The 25,042-nt window shown below is 40.6% G+C and overlaps 1 protein-coding gene across 4 annotated transcripts in view; it reads left to right on the top strand.

The window, feature by feature from the left end:
- The first annotated feature begins 8,985 nt into the window (after positions 1–8,985).
- Positions 8,986–25,042, top strand: part of RNF111 (ring finger protein 111) — a 44,244-nt gene continuing 28,187 nt past the window's right edge. For 2 of the 4 annotated variants that reach the window (XM_084214052.1, XM_084214051.1), the window contains exons 1-2: positions 9,131–9,208; positions 19,307–20,202. In XM_084214052.1, the coding sequence (XP_084070178.1) occupies positions 19,326–20,202 (877 nt within the window). In that variant the 5' untranslated portion in view covers positions 9,131–9,208; positions 19,307–19,325. Of the gene's footprint in view, positions 9,209–9,600; positions 9,676–19,306; positions 20,203–25,042 lie in introns of those variants that run through there. The other 2 variants (XM_084214053.1, XM_084214050.1) reach the window with 2 other exon arrangements.

Raw genomic sequence — 25,042 nt, 5'->3', positions numbered from 1 at the left:
CGAGCGCGGCGGCCGCGCGCACAATGAGCGCGGTGCCCGGATGGAGCGCGGCCGGCGCGCGGCTCTGCGCAGGCGCGGAGCGGCGCACCTGGCGCCGAGCGCCCGCCCCGCCCGGGGCCCGCCCTGTCCGTGAGGGGAGCCGGCTCCGCCGCGTCCCGGCCCCGCCGTGTGCCCGGTGCTGGGCAGGGTCTGGAGCGCCTGTCCTGTGAGGAGCGGCTGAGGGAGCTGGGGGCTCAGCCTGGAGCAGAGAAGGCTCAGGGGTGACCTTATCACTCTACAACTCCCTGCCAGAAGGGTGCAGCCGGGTGGGGGTTGGTCCCTTCTCCCAGGGAACAGAGACAGGACGGGAGGACGTGGCCTCAAGCTGCACCAGGAGAGGTTTAGGTTTGACATTAGGAAGAATTTTTTTCACAGAAAAGGTGATTGGACACTGGAACGGGCTGCCCGGGGGGGTGGTGAAGTCACTGTCCTTGAAGGTGTTGAAGGAAGGACTGGACGTGGCACTTGGTGCCTCGGTCCTGCTGACATTGTTTTCCGCCGCAGGTTGGACTCGTGATCTCAGAGGTCTTTTCCAGCCTAACTACGAATGTGCTTCCTGCGTGTTCTGCCACTGATTTGTCGCAGTTTAGGAAATGAGCAAATGATCTGTTTGTGCAACGGTTTGTTATTGGAAGTATTCCAGAAGTACAATAGTAATGTTTTAAATTTTTACCAATGTATCTCTTCTTATTAGGCTGTACTTGTACGACGTAATGGAAGATGTTACCTCTTAGTTCCCTTTCATTCTTTTTCTATAGGAAACACTTGAAGTTATTTTGTCAACAGCAGATGTTAAACTCCTACTAAATCTTCAAATGAGGCAGGATTTAAGTACCTATAAATTGAAGTCACAACAGTCCTCTTATTCTGTCTCTTCATTCAGAAATTACATATAGATAAAAATGAAAAAAATGAATGCTTGTTTTATTTAACAAATCTTTGTTGAACACCCTTTTGTGCAAATTAAGTTCTGAATCCTAAAAGATTTGTTACACCATTCTCTTTTTTTTTTTCAAAGTGCACTTGGAAGTGCATTTCAAAATTACCCGAAGTTATAATTTCATCAAGTAGTTATAAGTTGACAAAGGGTAAAATCTATGAATTTAAAAGTAGACATGCACAGATGTCTTAAAGCATACTTTGGACTGGTAATTGCATGCATGTCTTAGTTATGTTATGCTGCTGTTGCGGTTGATACCAAGATTTTTATTAAAAGAACAATCTTAAATAAGACTATATATTTTTGATTATGCTGTCTTTTGTGACAACACTTTTATTAGCACCAAATATAATAGGATTGACTTTGAGGTTCATAGATGAACACTAGCTTAACTTTAGACTACAGAAACATTTTTGTGGGTGTATGGAAAAAGACCTGTTTTATTTTCACCTAACCTTGAATTCAGCACTGCAGCAAAATTTTAATCAGGGCCGTCAGGTTTGCTGTGGTAAACTGTTGTGCACATACACCCAAAACCCACTGTGTGGGTTCCAGTATTAGTGAAGGCAAGTTTACTGTGTCTCATTTCTGGAAGGAAGATGAGAGGAATAACAAATACAGTACCTGCACTGGTTTTTAAGGATTTCTTGACATACCTAAACCTCAGTGCTTGTTGGCTGAGGTCATGGACATGTTAAAGCTTTACACTTAACATGTCCCCTCCCCAATAAAAAGCAACCAAGAGAGCCATAAGTGACCTTACCTGGATTCTCTGTCATCCTCCTGCCTCAAGGCACAATAAACTATTATAAAAACAGCCTCAAAGGATGTTTGCATAACCTGTTCTTACAGCCCTAAACACAGATTCCACTCATTCCTCAGGCAGTCTAGTCTAGTCCTTAACTCTCCTTTTTCGAATGTCTGGATTAAATACCTTTTGCTGCAGTTTAGCTGATTGATTCCAAGTGAATATGGACAATGTTCTCTTTTTGCAGCACCCTTTTACACAAATTGAGACTGTTACCATATTTTTGTTCAGTCTTTTGGGTTGTTTATTATTAAAAGCACAAAATATTTATTTTCTTTTAATCAGTTCTGAAATACAAGACCTTTTGTTGCTGTACCACTCTAGCTCCCACCCAATCTTGTCACAACTTCCCAAAGTTACCTTGGTGGCAACTCTTCTGATTATGCATCTCAGCAGAGCAGATGCCTTCTCCAGCCTCATGAACTTGCTGTGTTCTGCTTGTGATCCACTCTGCATTCTGGTTTCTTTTCTGCAAGTTCATTACAACAATTACTCTTCTCTGTGCAGTTGGTTTCTTGCTGAGTGTTTGTAGAATCATCACCCCCCTGTTGCAATGATTTCAATCTCTGCTCCTGCTTCTCCTCTTTGCAGCACCTCCCAGCCAGGGGTCAGCTCCAGGTTTATAAGTGTGGTATCTGAGCCTTTTGCAAAGAGATTACAATGTAGAAGTGTACAAGGAATTTTGTTTGATGGAAATTCAGTATTTATCCATTTTGATATTTTTTGATATAAACTGTTAATTGTAATCCTCAAAGTATAACCATCAAATTGGTGGATTTTCTGTCCAGATCAAATCTCCATATTTCTTATGAAAATGTCAATGAAACAGAAGAGCCTTGCTGAAGATCTTCAATTTATTTATGTTTGTAGAACCAGACATAGAAAACTAGATTGGTTTGATAGACTTCTATGAACAAATCATATTGGCTGGTATTTATCATTTTGTTATTTTTCAGGTATCTGCAAATATTTTTTAATTCATCTGGGAATTTTAATCAAGTTGACTGAATTCTAATTACCTGTTTGTTTGATTGTTATGTTGTTGGGTTTTTTTTCCCCTAAAGAAAAACACTCAGTCCTTTACTAGTCTCTTGAAACATCTGCCAATTTTCAAAATAAATGTTGTTTTCTACCATTAGGTTCTGAAATTTGTGGAAAGGTTTGATTAGGAAATGGTAATAGACTTCCAAAGGGGAGAAATGTTTGGCCCATATGTTAGTGTTTAAACAAGTACAGACTTGTGCTCCTGTAAATTGGTTTTTGTCTACTTTGTATGTGAGACAGCTGGAAGCTGTGAATATCCTTAGATCTGTCACATTTTCCCCTGGGCTTTGTACCTTGGTGGGGTTTTCCTGTGTAGATTATTCCAATTCCAGGTTCTCTGCCCAGTCCATTCCCAGCCTGACACTGAAGCACAATGCAGGAGCAAACACCAGCTTTCTCATCTCTTTAATGGCTTGATGAGCCTGGAACCTGAATTTTTAAATTAATTAAAACTGCAGTTTTAGTGTGTTTGGGCTCTGTGAAAATAAAGGGGTATTTGGTGTTTTTAAACACAGAGAAGTGGCTTTGCCTCTTTTCTGTAAGGAAGCCTGGCTAGAGCATTCAACTAGAATCAACAGGCTGTCCCAGTTTCCTTCTCTTCACACAGCCACCCATTTGTCCATATCCCCTTCTAAAAACCAGAGATGTTGGTTCAGGAAAAGGGGAGGGGTTTGGGGTGCTGGAAGGTCACCTCCAAATACAGTCTTTACAGTTAAACAGAACCCTGTCTCACTTGAAACGTATTTCTCTTTTTTATTGCAAATATCTATGTACTTCTCTGCTTAACATATTGCTTCTTTTAAAACTGACTTTTGCAGTCTGTGTTTTTACTCTTAACTTTGGTCAACAACAACTCTAACAAACTTTTCTTTGTTTCTGAAATCCAAGTTTCTAGTACAGATTTTTGGATCTACTTTGGGGGCTGACTACATGAAAGCTAGCTATTACAGGAATATATGGTGCAGTGACTCAGTTCCTTTTCAGTCTAATCCTTTTTAAAAGTGAGGCTAGGCTGGTACTGGACTAACTGAAATAGCAGGAAGGATCCTTTTTACTTTGAAAGACTGAGTCTTGTCCCAGTTCTCATGTTACATTGACTGGTTGCTACAATTTTAAACTGCACTATTTCTCTAGACTGCAGACAGAGCAAGAGTAACTATTTGGGACATTTCAGTGAATGCCTGACAGTAGATACACTTTGAGATAAAAATCACTGATAATTTAATATGTATCACTGCTATAAAAAATAGCTTTTCCCACTCTGAATGTATAGTTTTCTTTTTGATGTATTATTGATGTACTGCATGATGAGCAGTCAGAGGAGGTTGTAAAAATGAATTTCTGATCTCTCAATTGCTCTCATTATAATTCTTCTAGAGAACAGCAAGGAAAATAACATAAATCCAATTGTAAATCAAACACAAATATCTTTTATTTTACCACTGAAACCATGCATACATGCTAGGAAAGGGCTATTGAATTTCTTAGTGCCAAGTCAGATCATTAAATGCAGGATGCTTTTGTTTGTTTTAAACCTAATTGCTCTAAAAATAGCCGCTGATGCATCTTTAAAACACAAAAATATATTTGGCTCCATTATTGTACAAGCACTGAAAGAATAAATAGGAATATCTCGTGATCTTTCTACTAAGAGCTTGGTGACATACTTGTTTTTGAATAACAAAACGAACTATTAAAAATACTGTCCACAAACTAGCTATTTCCAAGTAATTATATGCACCACACCTTCTTAATTATATGGCTTAAATACTTAAGCTATCAGATAATCTCAGAAAGATACTGTGGGATCTTAGCAGGGATTTGCATAATTTCTGAAGTCATGTGTTGTGAAAGTGCTGTTTCCAACTTTACAGAGCCTTATCAGGCTGTACAACATGAAATCAAATGAGTGACTGGTGGGTCATTTCAATATTAACATTATACTGTAATGTTAATGTTACAAAATAGGGTATATTGTTTTTCCATATATCTTAAAAATATAAATTACCAGAGTGGTGCATGTAATTTTCCAGAGGTTTTAAAACTCTTTGATCAATTGCATTCAAAAATTTTCCTTTAGAAAATATATAGCACAGACAACCATCAAGTTTTATTTTTGATTCTGCAAATGATCATTCTTTTCTTGTTTCCTAGTAGCAATTTTTCATAATATGAATATTTCAGGATTTTTTATCTTTTCCCTATTTCTCCAATTTTTCACTGTTAAAATCTTAATCTGGGATGACTGGAGCTGTGACTATTTATCATCCAAGTATCAATCCCAAAGTTTTTGTGATCTAACACAGAAATGTATCTGTATTATCTGGTTTTCTGTGTCATCCTCACAACATATTACAAGGGGCTTTACATTTTATTAATATTACTAATAATTGTAAGTTGACTTAACTTGTGCAAACATTTAAATATATGCTTGAGTATGGTCCATGACAAGCCTACAGAAGTACCTCTGATGTAAATGCCAGGGCTGGCCCGATGAATACCCTGGTGTAAGAGGCAGCTCCCCCCAGCAGTGACAGATCCACACTGCTGGCTGGAAGTGGCAGCTCCCCCCAGCAGTGACAGATGCACACCCTGTCTGTGGGTGCAGTTTTAGAGGTGAGCACCTTCCATCCTGTCCTGGCCACCACCAGGTTTCAGCCAGCAGGGCCCAGAGCAGAGCCAGCCCTCTGTGAGTGTGCAGCTCAGCCCTTGGCCCCGTGCCCATGGGGCTGTTCCAGAAGCTGCTGCTCAGAACTGGAAAAAGCTGTGCCTTGCTTTCATTCTGGGCCAGCAAACTGCTCCAGCAGCCCTGCACTGAGCTGTGTCCAAGACAAAAGCTCTGCACAGAGCTGTGTCCAAAAGAAAGTAACCTGTTGCAGGTACCTCAGGATAAGGGGGTTACTTTTTTTGTCTTTTTGCCAAAAATGTAAAGTGCAATCTCCTGCTGGCTGGCATATTTTGATCTGGTATAAAATCATTTCTTCTCCACATCTTTATTTCTGCCAGGCCCTGGGGTGTGCAGATAAATGGTTTTGTTCAGCTGTAGTTAGAAGAAGTTGAAGAGTTCAGTATGAACTGATGACACCATAGCCTGAAAGCCATTCTGAAATTTGCATTAGTGATTTAGAATTATTCAATTTAATCTTTGGTTTTTTGTACCTAACAAGTCTGAGAAGGAGAATGTTTTGGCTTGTTCCAAGGAATCAGTAATCTAATTTCAAGACAACTGTCTGTCTCTGCAAGATACTAAGATAATGGCAGAAAAAAATTCCATGAAAGGGCATAGATAGAAGGTTGGTTTTTTAAAAATAGTCAATAATTCTGTGCACTGAAGTATTTTCTACATCACCTTTCTTTAAAAATTATGTTAATAACCAGTCAATAATGGACAAACTAATTTTTATGAACAGTTTGTTTAAGGGTGACTAGCCCACAAATTACTAAATTCTTGTCAGCTGGTGGTCCATATTGAAATAGGTGTTAGAAAATCTTAGCCAATAAAAATCCTAGAAATTCTGCCTTTATGTTACAGAAAGTTCTACAGAATTATACACAGTGACAACATTTCCAGATCATTGGGCCGCTGTGACTTCTCACTGGGAGAAAATCAAGACTGCATTTGCTTTTTAACTTGTGAACTGAAAACTTTAGCCACCTGGTTTTGTTTTTGAAATGATCTTTTGTATGTCTTTCAGTTGGTGAGCAGAGTGACTCTCCATTTTCTCTACCAAGAGCTACCTTTCTGTCACCTTTGACACGAGTTCAAACCAATTATTACGTAAATAGGTAAATATATTATTTTTTGGTGTGGTTTTTTTATTGGTATTTGTCTCTGATCAGCTTATTCACAATGCTCCTCTGTCTCATTTCTTAAACTAATCCAGCCAAATTGTTATTAGCTTCCTCTCATATTATCTGTACTGTGTTTCTTGAGTGTCCCACTAAGATTAGAGTTCATCTTCCTTGGATACATATTGAAAAAAAGCTGCATAAAGTAGTTGCAAATCTACATCAGGAATAATTTTTGCAATAGCACTGAAGCCTCTCTCTCTGAAAATTTTTTAGACTAAATTATTATACAGACATATTTGCTTTTTCATGTCTACAAAATGTTGTTAACTGATGGTCATTTACTTAATTACATTGGTAATTGAAGTTCGCATCCAACTGCCTTTTACCTGACAAATACCCAAAACTTTTGGTCATTAACATTCAAGTGCACATTCTTTGTATTTGATGTTTTTTTCCCTTTGCTTCTATTAGTCCTCAGGGTCATTCACTTCTTCCCATATATTGTCTTGATTGTTTTTTCCCCAGCTGATTTTTAGTAAAGTATTCCAAGTTTGGGTCTTGTGCTTATGGAAAATATTAAAATTGCTTACACAGTCAAGCCACTGGTGACCTCCGTGGAATGATGTGACCTTCCTCCCACTGTCTGTTACTGTCTTCACATTCTCCCCAGTTCCATTGGTTATTTCATCTGTGGCTCGGTGTCTTTGTTTACTGAAATTAGCTGAATGTGACATGACTTTAAAAAAAGAAAACTACCCAACACCACAAGAAATATGTAGGGAAAGGTAGACAGTTAATGCTGGAAAACCTGTGTTATTGTCTTTATTGCAAACTGAAATTAATTGTTGCTTTGCTCATGGAACCACATGAAATAACCTGTGATCCTTTTTTCCACCTTCATTCTATGTGAGTCTCACTTCTTCCTGTGTTCTCATTTCACACATAAAGCTGAAAAAGTCTTTATTTCCATATCATTGATGTGCTATAGCACTTTTTGCATTTTTGGACATATAGTGAAGTAGAGTTTAATTTCCATGTTGTTCTATCCACTTTTGCTTTAAGGAAATTCTGTTCAGAAACTCATGCAATTAATAGTGTCAACACGCATTTTTCCCCAGTGACCATTTCTTTTGTAATGATGCATGCAGGTTGTTTAGCTCCTCCAAAACACGTAGGAGCTGCTGTGTACCGATGACTCTCTGGTGCAGTGTGTTCTGAGTAAGATCTTTAACTATTTGTAGCCCAGACTGTACCTTTCTGCTCCAAAGCCTTGGGTTTATGTAGCTGTTGGTCACTGACAGTATAGGACCCTTGTCAATCTAGTGTTTCAGTCTGGAGCTGCAGTGTGTGCCCTGACATTGATGAAAGGTCATCTCTGGCAGAGATATCCTGGCCTCTGGCGGTTGCAAAGTCAGCAAACACTGAGGCTTGCTGCTGTATGAGAGCTCTCCCAAAGCTGTGCTGTCCTGTGACACACGGCCACTGCAGGGGACAGGTTCCTCACCGTTTGTGTGCACATCAGTAATGCAGAGGGAGAAGGCTCACCTCAGCCCCAGTCAGTGACTGCATTGTGCAGTAAAGGCAAAAAAATTCCTATTTCTAAAGAGCTGGGATGGAGAGTTGGGATTTGTTGGCATGTCTTCATAGCCACAGCTGTCACTGGCTGCGGGACAGGCAGCCGTGAGACAGATAGTGCGGTGTCAAGGGCAGACACAGCGCTGGGCAGGAAACAAACGGCTTTTAGACAAGTCCTAGAAGGGACATCACAGAAAGGCTTAGGTTGGAGGGGACTACAGTGGGTCCCCGCTGGTCCGACCGACCTTCCTGCTCAAGCCGGTTAATCCCAGAGGCCACGGCACACGACTGCATCCAGCTGTGGGGTAACTGGGCAGCCTGACCCAGTGCCCGCTGGCTGCACAGTGAAGAAGTTCTTTCTCAGGCCGGGGGGAACTTTCTGTGCATGTTTCTGTCCATTGCCTTGTGTCCCATTCCCCGGCACCACCGAGCAGAGCCCGGTCCATGCTCTGACACCACCGCTTGACGTATTTACACACAACCGCGTACATGCAGCAGCAGCGAAGGCAGCCAGGGCCGTGGCCGCGAGCCCATCCCGAGCAGCCCGGTGCCCTCGGGAGCCCACCCCGGGCAGCCCGGTGCCCTCGAGAGCCCACCCCGGGCAGCCCGGTGCCCTCAGGAGCCCGCGCTGACCCCGGCCCGTCCCCTCCGCAGCCCGCGCTGTGGCGGTGCCGCCGCCCGGCAGGGGGCGCGGCGGGAGGCGGGGCGCACGCCGGCGCGGCTGCGCTTTGCGGGCGGCTGTAAAGCAGCGCCGAGTGTCGCGCTGCGCTGGGCAGGGAGCGGCGGGGGCTGCGCCACAACAGAGCGGGGCCCGCCCGGCGCAGCGGCCGCACCGGGACCGGACCGGGGGCAGCGGCGGCACCGGCACAGCCAGGACGCTGCGGCCTCTCGAGGCGCACCGGGAAGCGCCGTGGGGTCACTGCGGCGCCCACCGGGGCCGCTTCTACCCCTCGGCCCTGCGCAGGGCGCCGGCGGCACCCGCCCCTTCCCCCGCGGCCTCGCTGTCTCAGGTACGGGGGGCGGCGGGGACCCCGCGGGTGGGGCCGGGGCCGGGCGGGGGCTCCCCCGTCCCCCCGCCCTGCGCCCTGACGGCAGCGCTGACCCGCGGGGCTGTGCGGCGGGTGGGAACTTCACGCAGAATGTATTTTTCCTTTTTTATTCAGCGCCTCGTTGACGCACAAAGCCGTGTCTTCGCTGCGGGCAGCCGCAGCACTCTCTGGGGTTTTGTCACAAATTTGTCACAAATTTTCCCCTTAGGGAAATGAGTTTCTATTTCTGCGCGTAATAGCGTTTGTTATGACGTCATTTGTTTTGTTTGCGAAGTTAGTGTTCTCTTAACCCGTGTTTAAAAAAAAAAATCACCATTTTCAGGTGTTTTTTGCCTGATGAACAAGGAAGTAACGTTCATTCAGAAATGTAGGCCAGAATCTTCAGAGGTTCGTAGGCTCCTCGCTGTTGCAATGGGCAGGTGCTAAGGGTATGTACTTTTTTAAGTGTCTGTGTTTCTGAGATTAGGGCTGAGCATGCATTCATGGAATTTTTATGTTTTGAATAAGCTCTTCCATGGCTTGAAATTAGTCTATTAAATCATAAGCAAGGCCTGGTTGCTTTAGCTGATTAAATGAGACCCTTAATTCCTGATACCCAAGTACTTCTCCAGAAGAGGACGTAATGCAGAAGGTAAGAGTTTGCTGTAATTAGAATAATTTGATTCTAATGCAGTTATTTCAGAAACAAAAGGTTTGAACAAAAAGATAAGAATTGACTTCTCATTGTGTAGACCTGGTTTTGTCATGGTATCTGTATTATAAACTGTTAAAGGAAAGCTAGGTGTTAGGTGCAGTATAAGGTCTTTCCTTGTCTTTGTTGTAACTTGTAGAAAATTCCAAAGGTATATTAATGCTGGATACTTAGTAGAAAGTTTTTCCAGGAAAACTAGTATTTAAATAGTTACAATGCTTTGCCAGTCTTAAAAACAGAAATTACATCTTCTTCTTGTTCACATATCCATAGATCTTGCTGTCAGAACAATTTAAGTGTTTTTGTACTTACTTTTTTTGGATAAAGGGACTGTCTTGGGGCAGGGAGGGAACAGAAGCAAACCCTGTTAGACAGGATGATTCTTGCTGATGTGCAAGGATTGATAGGGAAAGAAGTGATCTTGGTTTATTTGATAGAGTGAACATCTGGTCATCTGTCTGTGCACTCATCCACTGTATAGAATCACCTATGGAATTCATAAGGTAGGAAAGGCTGTAGGAGCATTTTATGGTTCACTTCAATTAAATAACAGTGTAGAAGGTACCAAGCTTCCTGTTTTAAAACTCTTGAAGTCTTGCATATTTAAAAATCTGGTGGTTTTTATTGATGGCTGAAGCCCTCGCAGCTACAGATGAGATTGTGTCTGGTATTGGGAGGTTGAGGGTGAACAACAGCTCACAGCACTCATGCATATTTTGTATGTCCTTTCAAAATATGGATGAGAACATTCTGACCTTTCAGAAATAAGCCTTTAATGAAGCAGTGGCTTTTGTAAAAGTGTATTAAGAGTGTATCTTAGCAGGACTGTGACTCCAGTTTATATTTGAATTCGTAACTTTGTTGACCTACATAACCAGATCAGTTACAGCAGTTGATTTTCACTGGAGGTGGCTGTGTTGCAGTAACATTTAGCTGACAGCAGTTGCTGCCTTCTTTTTCCAAGATGTACAATCTTTCATTTCAGTTGTTTCTATTTCCTCTAATGGTGAGGACATTCTTTTGAGAAGATCGAGGTGATAGTTCCCTCCTCCATGGCTGATGTATTATAGAGGTTTGCATATCAAGCAGTTGAATAAATAGGGAAAAATTAAGGGGGGTGTGATGATGGGATGAGGAACAGGATTATTTAATTCACTGGTAAACAATGGGGATAGTACAGAGAGATGGATTTGCCATAGGCAGATGTTGTATAAAGGGTTCCTATTGGCTTTCCTGATGTGCATCCTCCTCTAAGTCGAGTTGTCAGCAAAAGTTTGGGTTGGTGAAAGAAACATTTTCTTTTCTTCCTTTCCTTCTGCCCCATGAGGATTCTCTGCTAGCTAGGCCTGACCTGAGCCCACCAAAAAAACCCTACCAGTCTGTACTTAACCTTGAAGGAAGTTCACTAGTTAAAGACTTCAGCTGTGGTTACATTTTGTGTTTCTTACAAGAGCTCTATAAACTTTGGAAGCAGCTACACTGACAAAACTTAGGAGAGGACCACTTTGAGTAATTATCCTATCCTGACATTGTACATGTATCCCGTACAATGTTACTCAGTATGCATGTTTATAAATCTCTTTTCAACCTTACTGACATGCAAACAGCCAAACCACTGCAGATCTGGTGATAAAACAGGATTATTTTGTTGGTTTGTGTAGTTTATGCTATTTGGAAAAGGAATTGCCCTAAATTAAAATGATGTCTTCCTTACTAAGTGTTCACCAAGTGCAATCTGAGAAGGCTGGTTTGTGGCTTTACTAGCAAGAGGCCAGTAAGGGCTATTTGCTTCTGTCATTTTTTTTCCCAGTACAGTTTAGTCCTAATATTTGACTGCTGTTAGGTAAAATGTTTACTTTTGTCTCTGCTGGGTGCAGAGTGGAGAAGTCTGCTGCAGTGTCCTTTCCTCTAAAATTGGCAGATCTGCTCGGTTTAGTATCTATAAAATCCCCTATTTCTCTTAGGTTTCCTGAAGAACAGCATAAAACTGTCCCAATGGTTAATTTCACAAGTCTCACATGAAAGGTTCTTACTAGTAGCTGTGGTAAAGATCATATTTAACTTTGTTCCTCAAAACTTTATTGAGAAGTGTTTGCAAAATGACAATACATTAAGAAGAATTACACATATCTCAAAGGTCAAAAATGCCAGGGGGACTAAGAAACAATTTTTAAAATAATTTTTGATGGCTGTGTATCTCAGAACTTTCCTAGCTGTCTTGGTAGGCAAAAATTTCTAGTTAAGATCTTAAGTTCCAATAAAAAATTGCATTTTGTCATCACTTTATAAAGCTACAACTTTTTATTCTGAAGTTCCATGCTGTTATGTTTGTCTTGGAGTTCACTGAAGCCAAAACATTCCTGATTGCCAAATCATAATGCTTCTATCTTGAACCCATGATTTATATAGTGTTAATGTAGCTAACTGATTTAAGCCTAGGACATAGCAAAGAAATGTCTAGACTGAAAAATGTGCTTGTGAGCCCCATTTTTGTCAAATACACCTGCTTGCATCCATCCTGCAAGTCAGGCAGATTCCTTGTCCAGTTGAGTGTGTGCATGGTGATGCTTGCTTCAGGCTGGGATTTCCTTGGGTGCCTTTATGGCCTTGGACTGACTCAGTGTACTGCAGCCCAGCTCACCTGGGCTGGGGAGGGGCTCTGTGCAGCCCAGCTCACCTGGGCTGGGGAGGGGCTCTGTGCAGCCCAGCTCACCTGGGCTGGGGAGGGGCTCTGTGCAGCTCAGCTCACCTGGGCTCAGCGGGCTCAGCAGCATTGCTCTCAGCTCGCCTGGGCTGGAGAGGGCTCAGCAGCATTGCTCTCAGCTCACTGTCTAACAGGAGATGCTTCCAGCTGCACATGCTTTGTGGATTTTGTGTGTTCCAGCTGGAGGCAGGCCATAGATCCTGTCCTGAAGAGCTCCTCTGTTTGTAGCTGTTGTGTGCTGGGTTCTATTGGAGTGAGACACTTCAGTAGTCTCTCCCTAGGAATACAGGGCTCAGAGGTGAATGACAGCATGGCACAACAGAGGCATTCTGTAGCTGTCCTGTAGGTATGTTTCTGTTACAAGATAATTGCATAATGAGCTGAATTGACTTAGGCATCAGGAACCAAACCTTGAAGGTCCCAAAAGAATTTTTTGGGGATAAAATTAAGGAGACTTTGCTGGTCCAGATGTTGGATACCGTTCATTACTGTACTTGATGGTATAGTTACTGGGGTCTGACTTTGAGATGGCTTTGTGAAGGTTAGTAAGGGTAGTAGTGTACCTGTAATAACACTTCAAGAGTAGACTTTCAAAGGCAGTGATGGTTCCTAGAATTGCCTGCAGGTAGTGGATAAGCCTCCCTGCATTGCTGTGGCTCATGTAGCTGTAGCACCTCTGCAAAGCACAGGCAAACCCTTCTGTCTGGGCTGGATGTCGTGGCCTGGCTTTGGGAGCCTGTAAGCAAGAACTTATTTCCAGAACGTGCAGTTAGTAACTCATACCATGTATGTTGTTCTGAATTACTGTACCTTTCTGTAGGGCAGAATGTAAGTATTCTGCTCAGAGAATTCTCCAGTAAATTTGTCATTTAAAAATGGAGTTGTCACTATGTCTGCATTAAAGCACAGAAAGGAAATTGAGAATGGTTTGCAATAGTATTTCATATTGTCCTGTGAATAAAGATACATAGTATCAATGCAAACACTGTGGAATTTCAGATTGCTTTCTGATTATTGCTATTTTATAAAATGCATAAGTCTTTAACTTATTTGTTGCTTTACTTTCTGTCAAAAATTAGAAGGCTAAAATTTACTAGTTAAAACATGCTTTAGAAGAACATTGTTTTTCTAATGAAGTGATAAAAAGTGAAGAAGAATGCAATAAAATGTTGAAATCTGATTGTACTTGTTTTCCTGATAGTGGAAGTGAATATTCAATGTTTTTCTTCTTGTCACTTGCTCTGCATTGGACAGGCATACAGGTTGTCCCTGCTTGATAGAAATGAAATGAGTAAGACAGAACTGCTTCTTTTAGGAAAATGAGTGGTGGTTTTTTGTGATCTACTCAGTGAGTTCCTTATTTTGTTCGAGCAGCAGGGCATGATAGCACTGAGGTTCAGTCTCCATGGGAATGAATTGGGGGTCCAATTCCTGAAGTGGCTCCTCAGCCTTCTGTCAGCCTCCAGTGTGTCAGGGCCATGTAGGAATCAGCCTTGCTTGGCTGCCTGCTCTTCAGATTGGAAAGTAACAGTGCTTAGGTTTTCTCACTTTGCTGAAGGCCTTGTATGAATTTTATAACCTTTTTCATTTTCCTATTTCTTGATATATATAATGGGAAAGCCTTGCTGAAAGAATAAGAATACATATTTGTAATGAGAGGAAAGAAAGATTTTCCCATTAATTTAACAGTACAAGTATTAGCTTGTTGGAGTAAAAATAATGTTAAAAGTAAAATCTGATACAAACTGCATATCAGGGAAGGGAATTAATTTTGAAAGTGAATTGGGAGTTCAGTGACCAGATGCAAAGAAAACAAGTTAGAACTGAATAAAGGGACAACAAATGCGAGGAGATTTTTTTCTAGGTGGTGAAGGGGGTTGAATATATTTCAGAATGTGACTGAAAATACATTTTCAGGGTAATGATTATTAGGTCACATGTATTCATCAACAAAGTTTATACCAAAAAACTGAGTTATATGTTGTGTAATGAAGCATTTTACTGTTTTATAGTGCTGTAATGCTGCATACTTTCTGATTGCTTATAAAGAAATTAATTATTAATGACAAAATCCTTTGCTCCATCTTATAACTCAGATGTGTTTCACTTTGATATGTGATCATAAACTTGCTGTAAAGACCTCTTTAGCCTTGTTTTTTGACTTAGCTATTTCCAGGGACTTCCCAGTTTGCATGAATTTCCTTGCACTGCTGTATGTCTTAGAATGATTAATATCAATGGTTTTAAGTGGTGAAAAGAATGCATAAAAGTCATGTGCAATTCATAATTCTAAACAGTCATACACCTGAGAGAGGAACTTAGAATAACTATTCAGGCAGCTGTCTTAACAGCTCTTCATTGAGTCATAATGGCATAAAAGAGGATAGTAAACCAAAACTTTGAGAGAAAATGTGGGGGTCTAAGTCAATAGGCACATGTTTTGATTAGGAAGGCGGAACACTAATGCTGATTGAACTTACTTCATCTGCTGCTTTTTGAAAAAGCTTCTGAGGACTGCTTTTAATTAGAAATATATATTGTAGGTACTTCTAAATGTTTTAACAGCAGATGATCTCATTCTAATGACTTAATTATTTGCATATTATTTTTGTAGTCCCTCTTTAATTTTGTCTTCTGTGCAGAGAAAAATGGACATTTATGTCTAACACTGAACATACTTAAAATGGACTGAAATCTAGTCCAGCTTTTGTCTTTTTTTGGTCAATTTTTTTTGTGTGAAAGTTTGTAATAGCACTTCTAAATAGTGAAGGAATGGATTATTTGTCATCGTTGATTGCTGTTGTTCACTTCAAAACCCCTCCTGTTTAAGCTGTTGTGTAAGTTTGTAGTTGAAGGCAGCAGCCCTCCTGTGAGTAAGCAGCCCTTCAGCCTCTCCACTGATTAGCAAAAATGGTGAGCTCTTGATTACTTGGTTGAATTTCCATGGTTGTAAGAGTAAGAATATACAAAATGTTTGACTCTGTGATAACTGGCTAGTGTATGTAGGCTGCCTGTTGGAATAAAACAAATCCAATAAATAATGTTTCAGATGCACTTGTTTGCACTGCGATAGTTTCAGGTTTTCATTGTCTTACAGTAGTTTGAGGTTTCTCAAAGTGTAAATGTCATTACACTATTTTTTTTTGTTGTAACTTAAATAGCTATACCTGTATTTCAGCACAGTGGCTTCTGCACTAAAGTAAACAGAGCTTATGCAAGGATAATCACATTCAGCATGCAGAATTTTCATGCTGATGGAGATTCCTCTGCTTTAGTTTAACAATAAAAAGGGGGCTAGCACTCCAGTGAGTAGAACAGGATCCAGTAAATCAGCCCTTGTTGTGCTCACATAAAGAGAAAATGTTCAGATTTTAATTTCTTATAAAAAAAATGAGGGGTCAGTTCACTTTGACTCTGAAGTTATCATGTTAAAAGGAGAGGAAACAGTTATGTATAGGCTGAACATATAGTATATGCTGGTAAGTTGTGACTGTGTTCAAAGACAATAAGCTTTCTGAATAAAAAAAAATTTTTTCCCCCAAAATTGAAATATTTTTTGGATTTTCTAAAAAAACTTGTGATGAAATACAGGGTTATTGTGGGAGGGTCTGGGTTGCTTTTGGGCTGGGGTGAAGACTGACTAGACTGTTACATTTCTGTAAAACAGTGGTGCATAAATAACAGAGCTAAAAGGTGACCTTGGGAGGAACAGAAGGAGGACTATGTACTGCTTGTTCTGTGTGCTTGTGGAAGATCTGAATGCTGGATTCTGTCCTTACTAGAAACTGGATAAAATGGAAGTCTTGGTCCTTATCTTTCCAAAGAAGGATGGTGCATGTGTGTGAGGGTATGGATGAGCATGGTGAGGATTGCTTAAGAGCTGGAGCTGGGAAGGATAGACAGCAGAACTCCACAGCTTTGGTAGTATTTGTTTTCTAGGTAGACTTCTTGTGCTCCTATTTTTTTCCAATTTTGCTACTTCATTTTTTTCAGCCCTACCTAAAGAAAAAGGTAGCCTTATATGGTACATTCCATTAAAACTTACTGCTCTAAAAAAAAGAGTAGTGCTTCAATGAAGAGCCCCTTGTCTGTACTGGCAAGAGGAGGTTTATTCCAACTTGCATGAATATAGCTTTGATTTGCGTGTGAGATATGCCTATCTGCTGTAATTCCTATAGAGAAAGCAGCACTTTGTTATCAGAGGATATAGGCCTCATATTTGACAGTAGTTGTTATAAATGTTTGTAGGCTTTTCAGTGAGAACATTCAGATGGGGCTTTTCAGCTGGGGCTCTAGGATCCAAAAGGTTCTTGATCTTCAGAAAGATCCTGTCAGCTTACAGCTTCTGTCAGTGTTAGTTGTGCAGTGTCGGTGCCTTTTGCAAAGTTTTTATCCCAGATAACATCACATGGAGTGTAGTAGTTGCTTATGGCTATGAAGAGGACACTGATTGCCTGGGATGATGCATCAGTTTATACCCATTGCAAACTGAAATAAATAATTCTTTAGGGTCTGTTAGGACCAGCTAGCTCACAGCTATTCCTGAAAGCATCACTTTGTGAAACAGTCTAAAAAATTCTTATTTAAATCTGTTCTGTAGTCTCAGTCTTGTATTGATATGTTCTATGAGGAAATAAATGAGTGTTAAATATTAATGCTGCATGTAAGGATGCATTAGCATTTTGAAGAGTTTGGAGATTCAGGCAGAGGGTTATAGACCTGAGTAGGCAGGGCTGCTTAACTTGCCTCAGATCATAGAACCATCATAGAATCATGTGAGTTGGAAGGAGCCTTAAATGTGATCTACTGCCAAATTTCCTGCCATGAACAAGGACACCTTCCACAAGACCACATTGCTTAAAGCCCAACTTTTCCATGAGCTCTTCCAGGAGGCATCTTTCTTCTTCATATCTAATCTAAACCTGCCCTCTTTTGGTTTGAAGCCATTCCGCCTTTTCTTGTCATTACATGCCTTTGTCAGAAGTCCTTCTCGAGCTCTCTTGGAACCCCTTTAGGTACTGGAAAGTTTTGTAATGTCTCCTTGGAGCCTTTTCTTCTCCAGGCTGAGCAGCCCCAGTTCTCTGTCTGTCTTCATAGGACAGATGCTCCACCCCTGAGAGCATCTTTATGGCCCTCCTTGTGGTCCTGCTCCAGCAGCTCCATGTCCTTATGCTGGGAGCTGCAGAGCTGGACATGTTAGTCCAGGTGGAATAGAGGGATCATCCCTTCCCTTGACCTGCTGGCCACACTTTTTTTTGAGCCAGTCCAGGATATGATTGACATTCTGTGCTGCAAACACAGTGTCAGGTCATGTAATGCTTCTCATCCGGTAACACCCTCTGAAGTTCTTTCCAGAGCTGTTCTCACTCTCTCTGCCCAGCCTGTATTTGTGCTTGGGATTGCCCCAGCCCAGGTGCAGGACTTGCATTGAGCCTTGTGGAACTTTGAGGTTCATGCAGACAACCTCTCAGGCCTGTCAGCCTGGGTGGCTGTTGCTGCTGTTTCTAGAATGGCTTAGGTCTTTTTGTGGCTTCATGCATGTTCTCAGCTGTGCTGCTTAGGCAGCCTTATTCCACTTTGGGCATTGTTGCACATATTTTTTTCAGCAGCCTTTTGGTAGTTGAGCACAACTTGCTGTAAGCTGTCAAGTGTCTACTATAGCCTTATTCAGCTGAGGCATAAAAACCTCTGATATTAGTTACAGTAAAGAGTTCCAGTAGTTATCACAGTGGGAACCAAATTGTTTCATCATTCCCTTTTGGGAATTTAAACCAAAGGCAGAGATGGCAGATGAAGCAGATTGAGCATGGATCCATTACTGAGGTTACTGTTGTCTGTGTCTTCCAGTACAAAAGTACTTCTTTGAGGCTCATGTTATACATTGGCAGCTTTATGTTTTTGCAGGGAGGTGAAGCTGCCCAGTACTGACTGCTAAGGGAACATATGCTATGATGTACTCAGTTTCTGTCATAGGGGAAGAGTCAAAAGTACATGGACTGAAAATAGCTTTGTACACTGTACTGCTAATGTGTGGTGGTTTTTAAAAGAGACTCAAGGTAATAAATGGATTTTTATTACTTTGCCCCAAAATAATAATGGTTCAAAATCTCTCATGTTTCATTCCTTTTCATGTCAGAAAAGAGTGATGAATTCTAAGTAACTGACTTTTATAGCTCAACTGACACCATACAGTCCTGTGTATTGTGTTGAGCTATGTGTTGTCCATGTGTTCTGCTGCAGGGGAAGATACAGCCTTATTTAATAAGCAGGCATTTTAGCTGATGGTTATGGGAGCTATTTAGCCAAAACTCAGGTAACTTCTATAAGCAGCAGCCTGTAACTGCCACACTTAAGTATCAGTAAAGCAGGTATCATCAGTTTTGCAGGTGACATAGATCAGTATTTGCTCTGTGAGAGTGATAATATTTTCACTGACCCTAAGAACTTCCCTTCAATGCAAATTAAAGAGCTCTGTCTTAATGAAAAATTACATTGTCAAGGAGTATTTTTAACACTTTGAAACAGTTGTATTTTGGTTACTGTTGTTTTGCCATTCCCACTGGGGGATTAGTCCTAGCAGTAAATGTGCTTTCTGTTATTTTAGCTTTGCTTTTGAAAAAATCTAATGCTTCTTTTCTTGATGCTTATCTGTTTTGTTTTCTAGGCCTTTCTTAAATCTTTCCATGTCTAAATGGACTCCTGAATGTAATATAGTTTATACTCTAAAAGCGGATATGAAGAGTGAAGTTCCTTCTGATGCACCAAAGAGACAGGAGAGTCTGAAGGGGATCCTCTTGAACCCTGAGCCTATTGGGGAGGCCAAAAGCTTCACTGCAGAAGTTGAGATGATTGCCAGTAAAGTAGGGAATGAGTACTCTCACTTGTGTGGTGATTCTCAAAAGCAAAAGGACATGAATGGCAACCATACAGACCAAGAGAAAGGTATTGTGGTGCGAAAAAAACGCAAGAGCCAGCAGGCTGGTCCTTCATACACTCAAAACTGTCCTGATAAGGAAAATAAAGGAATCTTAGGATTGAGACAGCATCTAGAAACACAGAGTGAAGACAATGATTCTTCTTTTAGTGACTGTATCTCATCGCCTTCATCTAGCTTGCATTTTGGAGACTCTGACACAGTAACATCTGATGAAGAAAAAGATGCTCCTGTGAGACACCCTCAGGCAGTGCTGAATACTCCAAGCAGAACTCACAGTGCAAGGTCACAGAAGTGGCCTCGGACTGAGGCAGACTCTGTACCTGGGTTATTGATGAAAAGGCCCTGTTTTCACAACAGTTCTTTAAGAAGACTTCCATATAGGAAGAGAGCTGTGAAAACAAGTTCATCACAGCGGACACAGAACCAAAAAGAACGAATTTTAATGCAGAGGAAAAAGCGGGAAGTGTTAGCTCGAAGAAAGTATGCTTTACTCCCCAGTTCCAGCAGCTCCAGTGAGAATGATCTCAGTACTGAATCTTCTTCCAGTTCATCTACTGAAGGGGAGGAAGACTTGTTTGTGTCACCTGGTGAAAACCACCAGAATAGCACAGCTGTTCCTTCAGGTAAAACTAAATTCCTGAGGTATTTTGTATTTGTTACCTGTCATCATATATAATAGACTTTTGTATATTAGCGTTGTTTGAGGTTAAGACTACAGATAGACCTACTGCAAGTACTGTGAACATTGCAACATAAATTCTTGATGGGAGAAGTAGATTCAGATCTTAGCACATTCAAATCTAAAATCTTCAATGTAAAAGTTAATGGCTTCTAAAGCACATAGTGGAAGTTGCTCAGTCTGATTAGTCACATGCTGCTGAGTTGATCCATTTTTATTATTTTAGCTGTTGAATTGTGTTACAAATTTAGCTTTGAAGTGATTATGGTAATAATTCTATTTTCAGAATGTAGAAATATATGCTGATATTTAACTGCACTTGAAAATTTAGAAAAATATGAAGAAAAAAGTCCATTGTTATAAGAGCTGAAATATGAGTCAGTGGAAGGTAGCTTTAGTACTGAGATAATGAGATAAAAGTATTGTATATATACCAAATGTTTTACCCAGATAAACTCAATGCAGTTGGTTTACACAGCTATTTTTCTAATATGCCTTGTCACAGTATCTGAATCCTTGAGTGCTTGGAGGAAGACTTTTTGGGGGATGTTTTTGTTTAGTTTGGTTTGTTTTGGGTGTTTTTCCTGGTTTGTTTGTTTGTTGTGGGTTTTTGTCAATTGGCAGATTTTTTTGGACTTCCTTTTGTGTTAAATTTGCCAAGTGAAAGTAGTTGTGCATTCTGTTTTAGTTCAGCTTTTTAGAGAGCGTGGGGAAGTAGAACACAGCATGGTGTTAATCTGTGCAGCCATGTGTTTTATCTAGTGACAAATATGTTTTAATAAGTGAAACCATATCTCAGGCTGTGCTGATCATTCCTCTAAGAAAATGTGGCTGAAAATACAAGGACAGGTTAAAAAAAAAAAGTGTGAATATTCATGTTAGGGCAGGATTTATGCTTGAACAGAACCAGAGCAGTAAAGTCTAGATTATTGCTTGTTACTCGTGTCAGTAGGAAATAATGTCTGTGATGTTTAAATACAAGTAAAATCTGTAATGCTAAAGTTTTACTCCTGCAGTGCTAGGGCTGGGCATATATAACTCTGAAACAGAAAAATTATTGCATAGCCTTAATTATCTTAATGCCTATTTGTGGGAATAGAAATTAATTAGGCCTAAAAAAGTTGCATTTGACATGCATGCGTAACCATATTGAAGAATATGATTCATAAATAATAAATAGTGGGGATATGCATACATTTATATGAAAAGCCAGCTGGAGAAACCACTGTCTTAACACATTTGTTTCCAAGTTAGTGGTTTCTTACCATTTTCAGAGAGGGTGGAGTTCTATGTAACTAAAATGCTGTAGGATCAGTAACAACTCTTCTTCCACACAGATGTGGAAAAGTCCAATAGGTTCATTTTTATACTATGCAAAAAGCACTCTTAATTAATGAAGGTGTTTATTTTCATGTGATGAATGAAAAAACCAATTAGTTCTGCACCAGCAACTTTAGATTAGAATACTGACATGAGTTGTGACTGAAAGAAGGTCTGCTGTAAAGATTGTGTCCTGTTGTTCATTCCTGTGCTCCGGGACCAACACTTGCAGGGAGCTGAAAAGCAATTCTGGCTTAGTGTGTGTGAATACTGTGGGGGTTTTTCCAGTGGAAATATATATTGATGGAAAGGTTTTTGTTTACATTGCAGATATAATGGGAAGTTGAGCAGACATCCACTGTGAAAGTGTCCTATTTTTAGCAAGATAAAAATGTGATTAACATTTTTGGTAGCTTTGTGCTGTTATATAAGGCATTTCTGGTTATTGAGTTAATTAGGACAGAAATGGGGCCAGCTGGGAAACAGCTATGCAACTTCTCTGTATAGTGAGCAGGCATGATGGGGTTTCTATATGAGGAAAGGCTTGTATTGATAGTAATGTACATGAGCTTGTTAATGTTAGGGAACACTTCTTTGCTCTACATTGGCACATATCTGCTGAATTCACAGTGTGCTGAAGGACAAATAACTTCTGCTAAGAATATGAGGCCTAGGGCATATATGTAAAGGTACTAGAGGGCAGACTTAGGAAAGGAGGAGAATAATTGGAAAAGAAAATACAGTTTAAAAGATGTGGCAATAACTGATTTTTTAAAAAGCAGGCTTCATAGTGATGTGATTAGTCTTGTAGCCTACTGAATAGCAATTTGTATTAAGGATATTGCAGAAAATATTTCTTTGCTTTGAATGTTGATGTTTAACTAAAGATACAGTGCATTTAAAGAACTAGTAAGTTAAATTAGTTTCAACTGTTCTGAAAACAATTTTTCTGATTGTTACAAGAAATTGAAGTAACAGGCCTTTTTTAACCAAAGAAGTATTTAGTAAGTTCTTAAAATTAATAAAATTAACTTGGTTAATTTTGGAAAAATCATGTTAATTGAGATGTGAAGGGGGGGTTGTTTTTTTAACAAAACCTTTACCACTAAAACAAATAGCATTATATTGGGTTTTTCCTCCTGTTCCATTAGGGCTTAAGCTATTCTTCTGGTGAAACCTTGTGAACCTTGTGCTTATGGAGTGTGAGAGTGTGAACAGTACATCCTGACACCTGGGACTGGATGATATTGCTGTACCAACTGTGTGCCATAGAAGGCGTTATTCTCATTGCACCTGGGATGGGCAGCTGAAGCTCATTCAGGGGAGACAGGAGGTGGGGGCACAAGGCCAACATGAAACCAGCTGTGTGGAGTTTAATGATCCTTGCAGCTGAAGGTGCAGGTGCTTGCAGGGTGTGTATTCTAATTGCAGTGTTGATCACTTGGTTTCAATTGCAATACTGGGCTTGCAATTAAAATGACAGAAGGCAGCGTTTTTGCTGGGAGACATGAATTTTGATTCTGTGTTTGGTTTAGGTAGTGCAGAAGCTTTTCTCTAGCCCTATATACACAACATCAGGAATAATCCTCCTCCACCTTTGCCTATGAAAGGTGCAAAATTCAACTTTGTCTGTTGTTGGGTCTCCTGTGTTGTAATGCAAATGTTCTGCTTCTGCAAGAATTTGATTTTCATCTTGGATCTAAAGGATTAGAGCTGCCCTTTGGAGGTAGTCTGTGGAGGGAAATCTAGCAAAAGCTTAAGTTGGAACAATTTTTTAACCTTATGTACTCTGATTTGGCAAAAACTCTGGAAAGGGCAAAGTGTTCTTAGAAAAAACAAGCTCTGTAGAGTTTTGCATTGTCATAAATTGTTCAAATTGTTCACCTAATAACTTGCCATTCCTTCAGGGTCTGATGTGTTATTTTATATTTTTGAACAACTAATGCTAGACAGGTTTTTCTCTTCTTAGAATGTAATGCTAATGAGAAGCTGCTCCAAATTTTGTTCAAAGCTGCTTAGAATGATAAGACAGTGTTTATCCACTACTGTCATCTTAATTCTCTAACATTTGTTGTCTGTCTCCCAAAAAACATTGAATATAGACATTCAATATTTTACAAGCCAGAGACTGGTGAAAACGTTAAGCAAATACTTCTTCATGCTCAGATTATTTTAACAGGTTTAAGATAAACAGGTATTAAGTGGAAGTGAGCTGCCTGTTGTTAAAATTGATTATTTTTCACTTACTTAATCCCTCCTACAAAATACAACATGCAGTCCTTTTCTCACACCAGCTGATGCAGCTGATAATTCCAACGTTTTATCTCAATAGCATTAATGGATAAGGAAGGCTATAAGTATCCTGTTTACCATGCTGCTTACTGGAGAAGAACTGAGAAGTGGTGAGGAAAGGAGCACCTGGCTTTGTGAGCAGTGGACACTAATCGATGTTGCTATATCCATCTGCTGTGAATTGGGGTTTTAAATAGCTACAGTAATAGAAGTTAGTGTGGCATTCACTTCAGCCCTGCTGCAGCTTTCTGTGCTGAAAAGATGCTATTTGTAGAATTGGCTTGTTGTGGCATTGCCCTTAGGACTGGTTTTGGTGCAAGGTTAAGAGTAGTTAGTACAGGTTTCAATTAGCATGGCTCATAGTTGGACAAAATCCCCTAAACTGTGGTTGACTGTCTTTTCCACCAGGGTGCAGACTCCTAAGCAATTTGTGTGCTTTGGAAAATTTTTCCCATCATGCACAGCTATTGGGAGGTACATTCCAAGTAAGTCTCAGGTACATAATACTGTCATCACACAGTCTTAAGGGAACAGGCAGGTTCTTGCCAGAATGTTGACAGCACTAAATCTTAGTTACAATTAAGTCTGTCTTTTCTTAGCAGAATTTTATGAGTAGAATGGCACTGGATTTCTATAAGTAGAATAAATGTAATACAATCTGTAAGTACCGTAATACAAAAATTGTACTGCCACTAAGTTAAAATTTCTAATCACCTGGACCCTCTGCAGATCAGGTCAAATCTTAAAGCGTGGTTTGCTTTATGAACCTAACAATCATAATCTAGACTCAAAAACCATATAAAAGAACATGAGTCACTCACTCACTCAGTCCTCAGAGGAAGTAGATGATGACAGAGGTGTCCCTTGCCACCAGTGACAGGAGGGGGTTGCATTTCTGGTCCAGGTTCCCACTTGGAGCTTGTAGCTGCTGGATTTTCTGGCCAGTGCTCTGGGTGCTGTCAGCTCCCCTGCGCTGTGGCACGCTCATCAACAGCCCCTGTTTGGCCTCCTGCAGGACCTTCAAGGCCACCATGGGAAGGGAGTGACTGTCTTGGCACCCAGGAATCTTCAAACATCTAGGGAGGGAAAGGACAAATGTGTTTGGTCTGTCTGCTTGGTTCACAGGACCTTCAGAGCCTGAGAACGAGAGCAAAGCCACAAGTCTGTGACCA

The sequence above is a fragment of the Fringilla coelebs genome (genome assembly GCF_963513975.1).
Source record: "Fringilla coelebs genome assembly, chromosome: 12".
Taxonomy (NCBI): Eukaryota; Metazoa; Chordata; class Aves; order Passeriformes; family Fringillidae; genus Fringilla; species Fringilla coelebs.
This window is presented reverse-complemented; position numbering and strand designations above follow the sequence as displayed.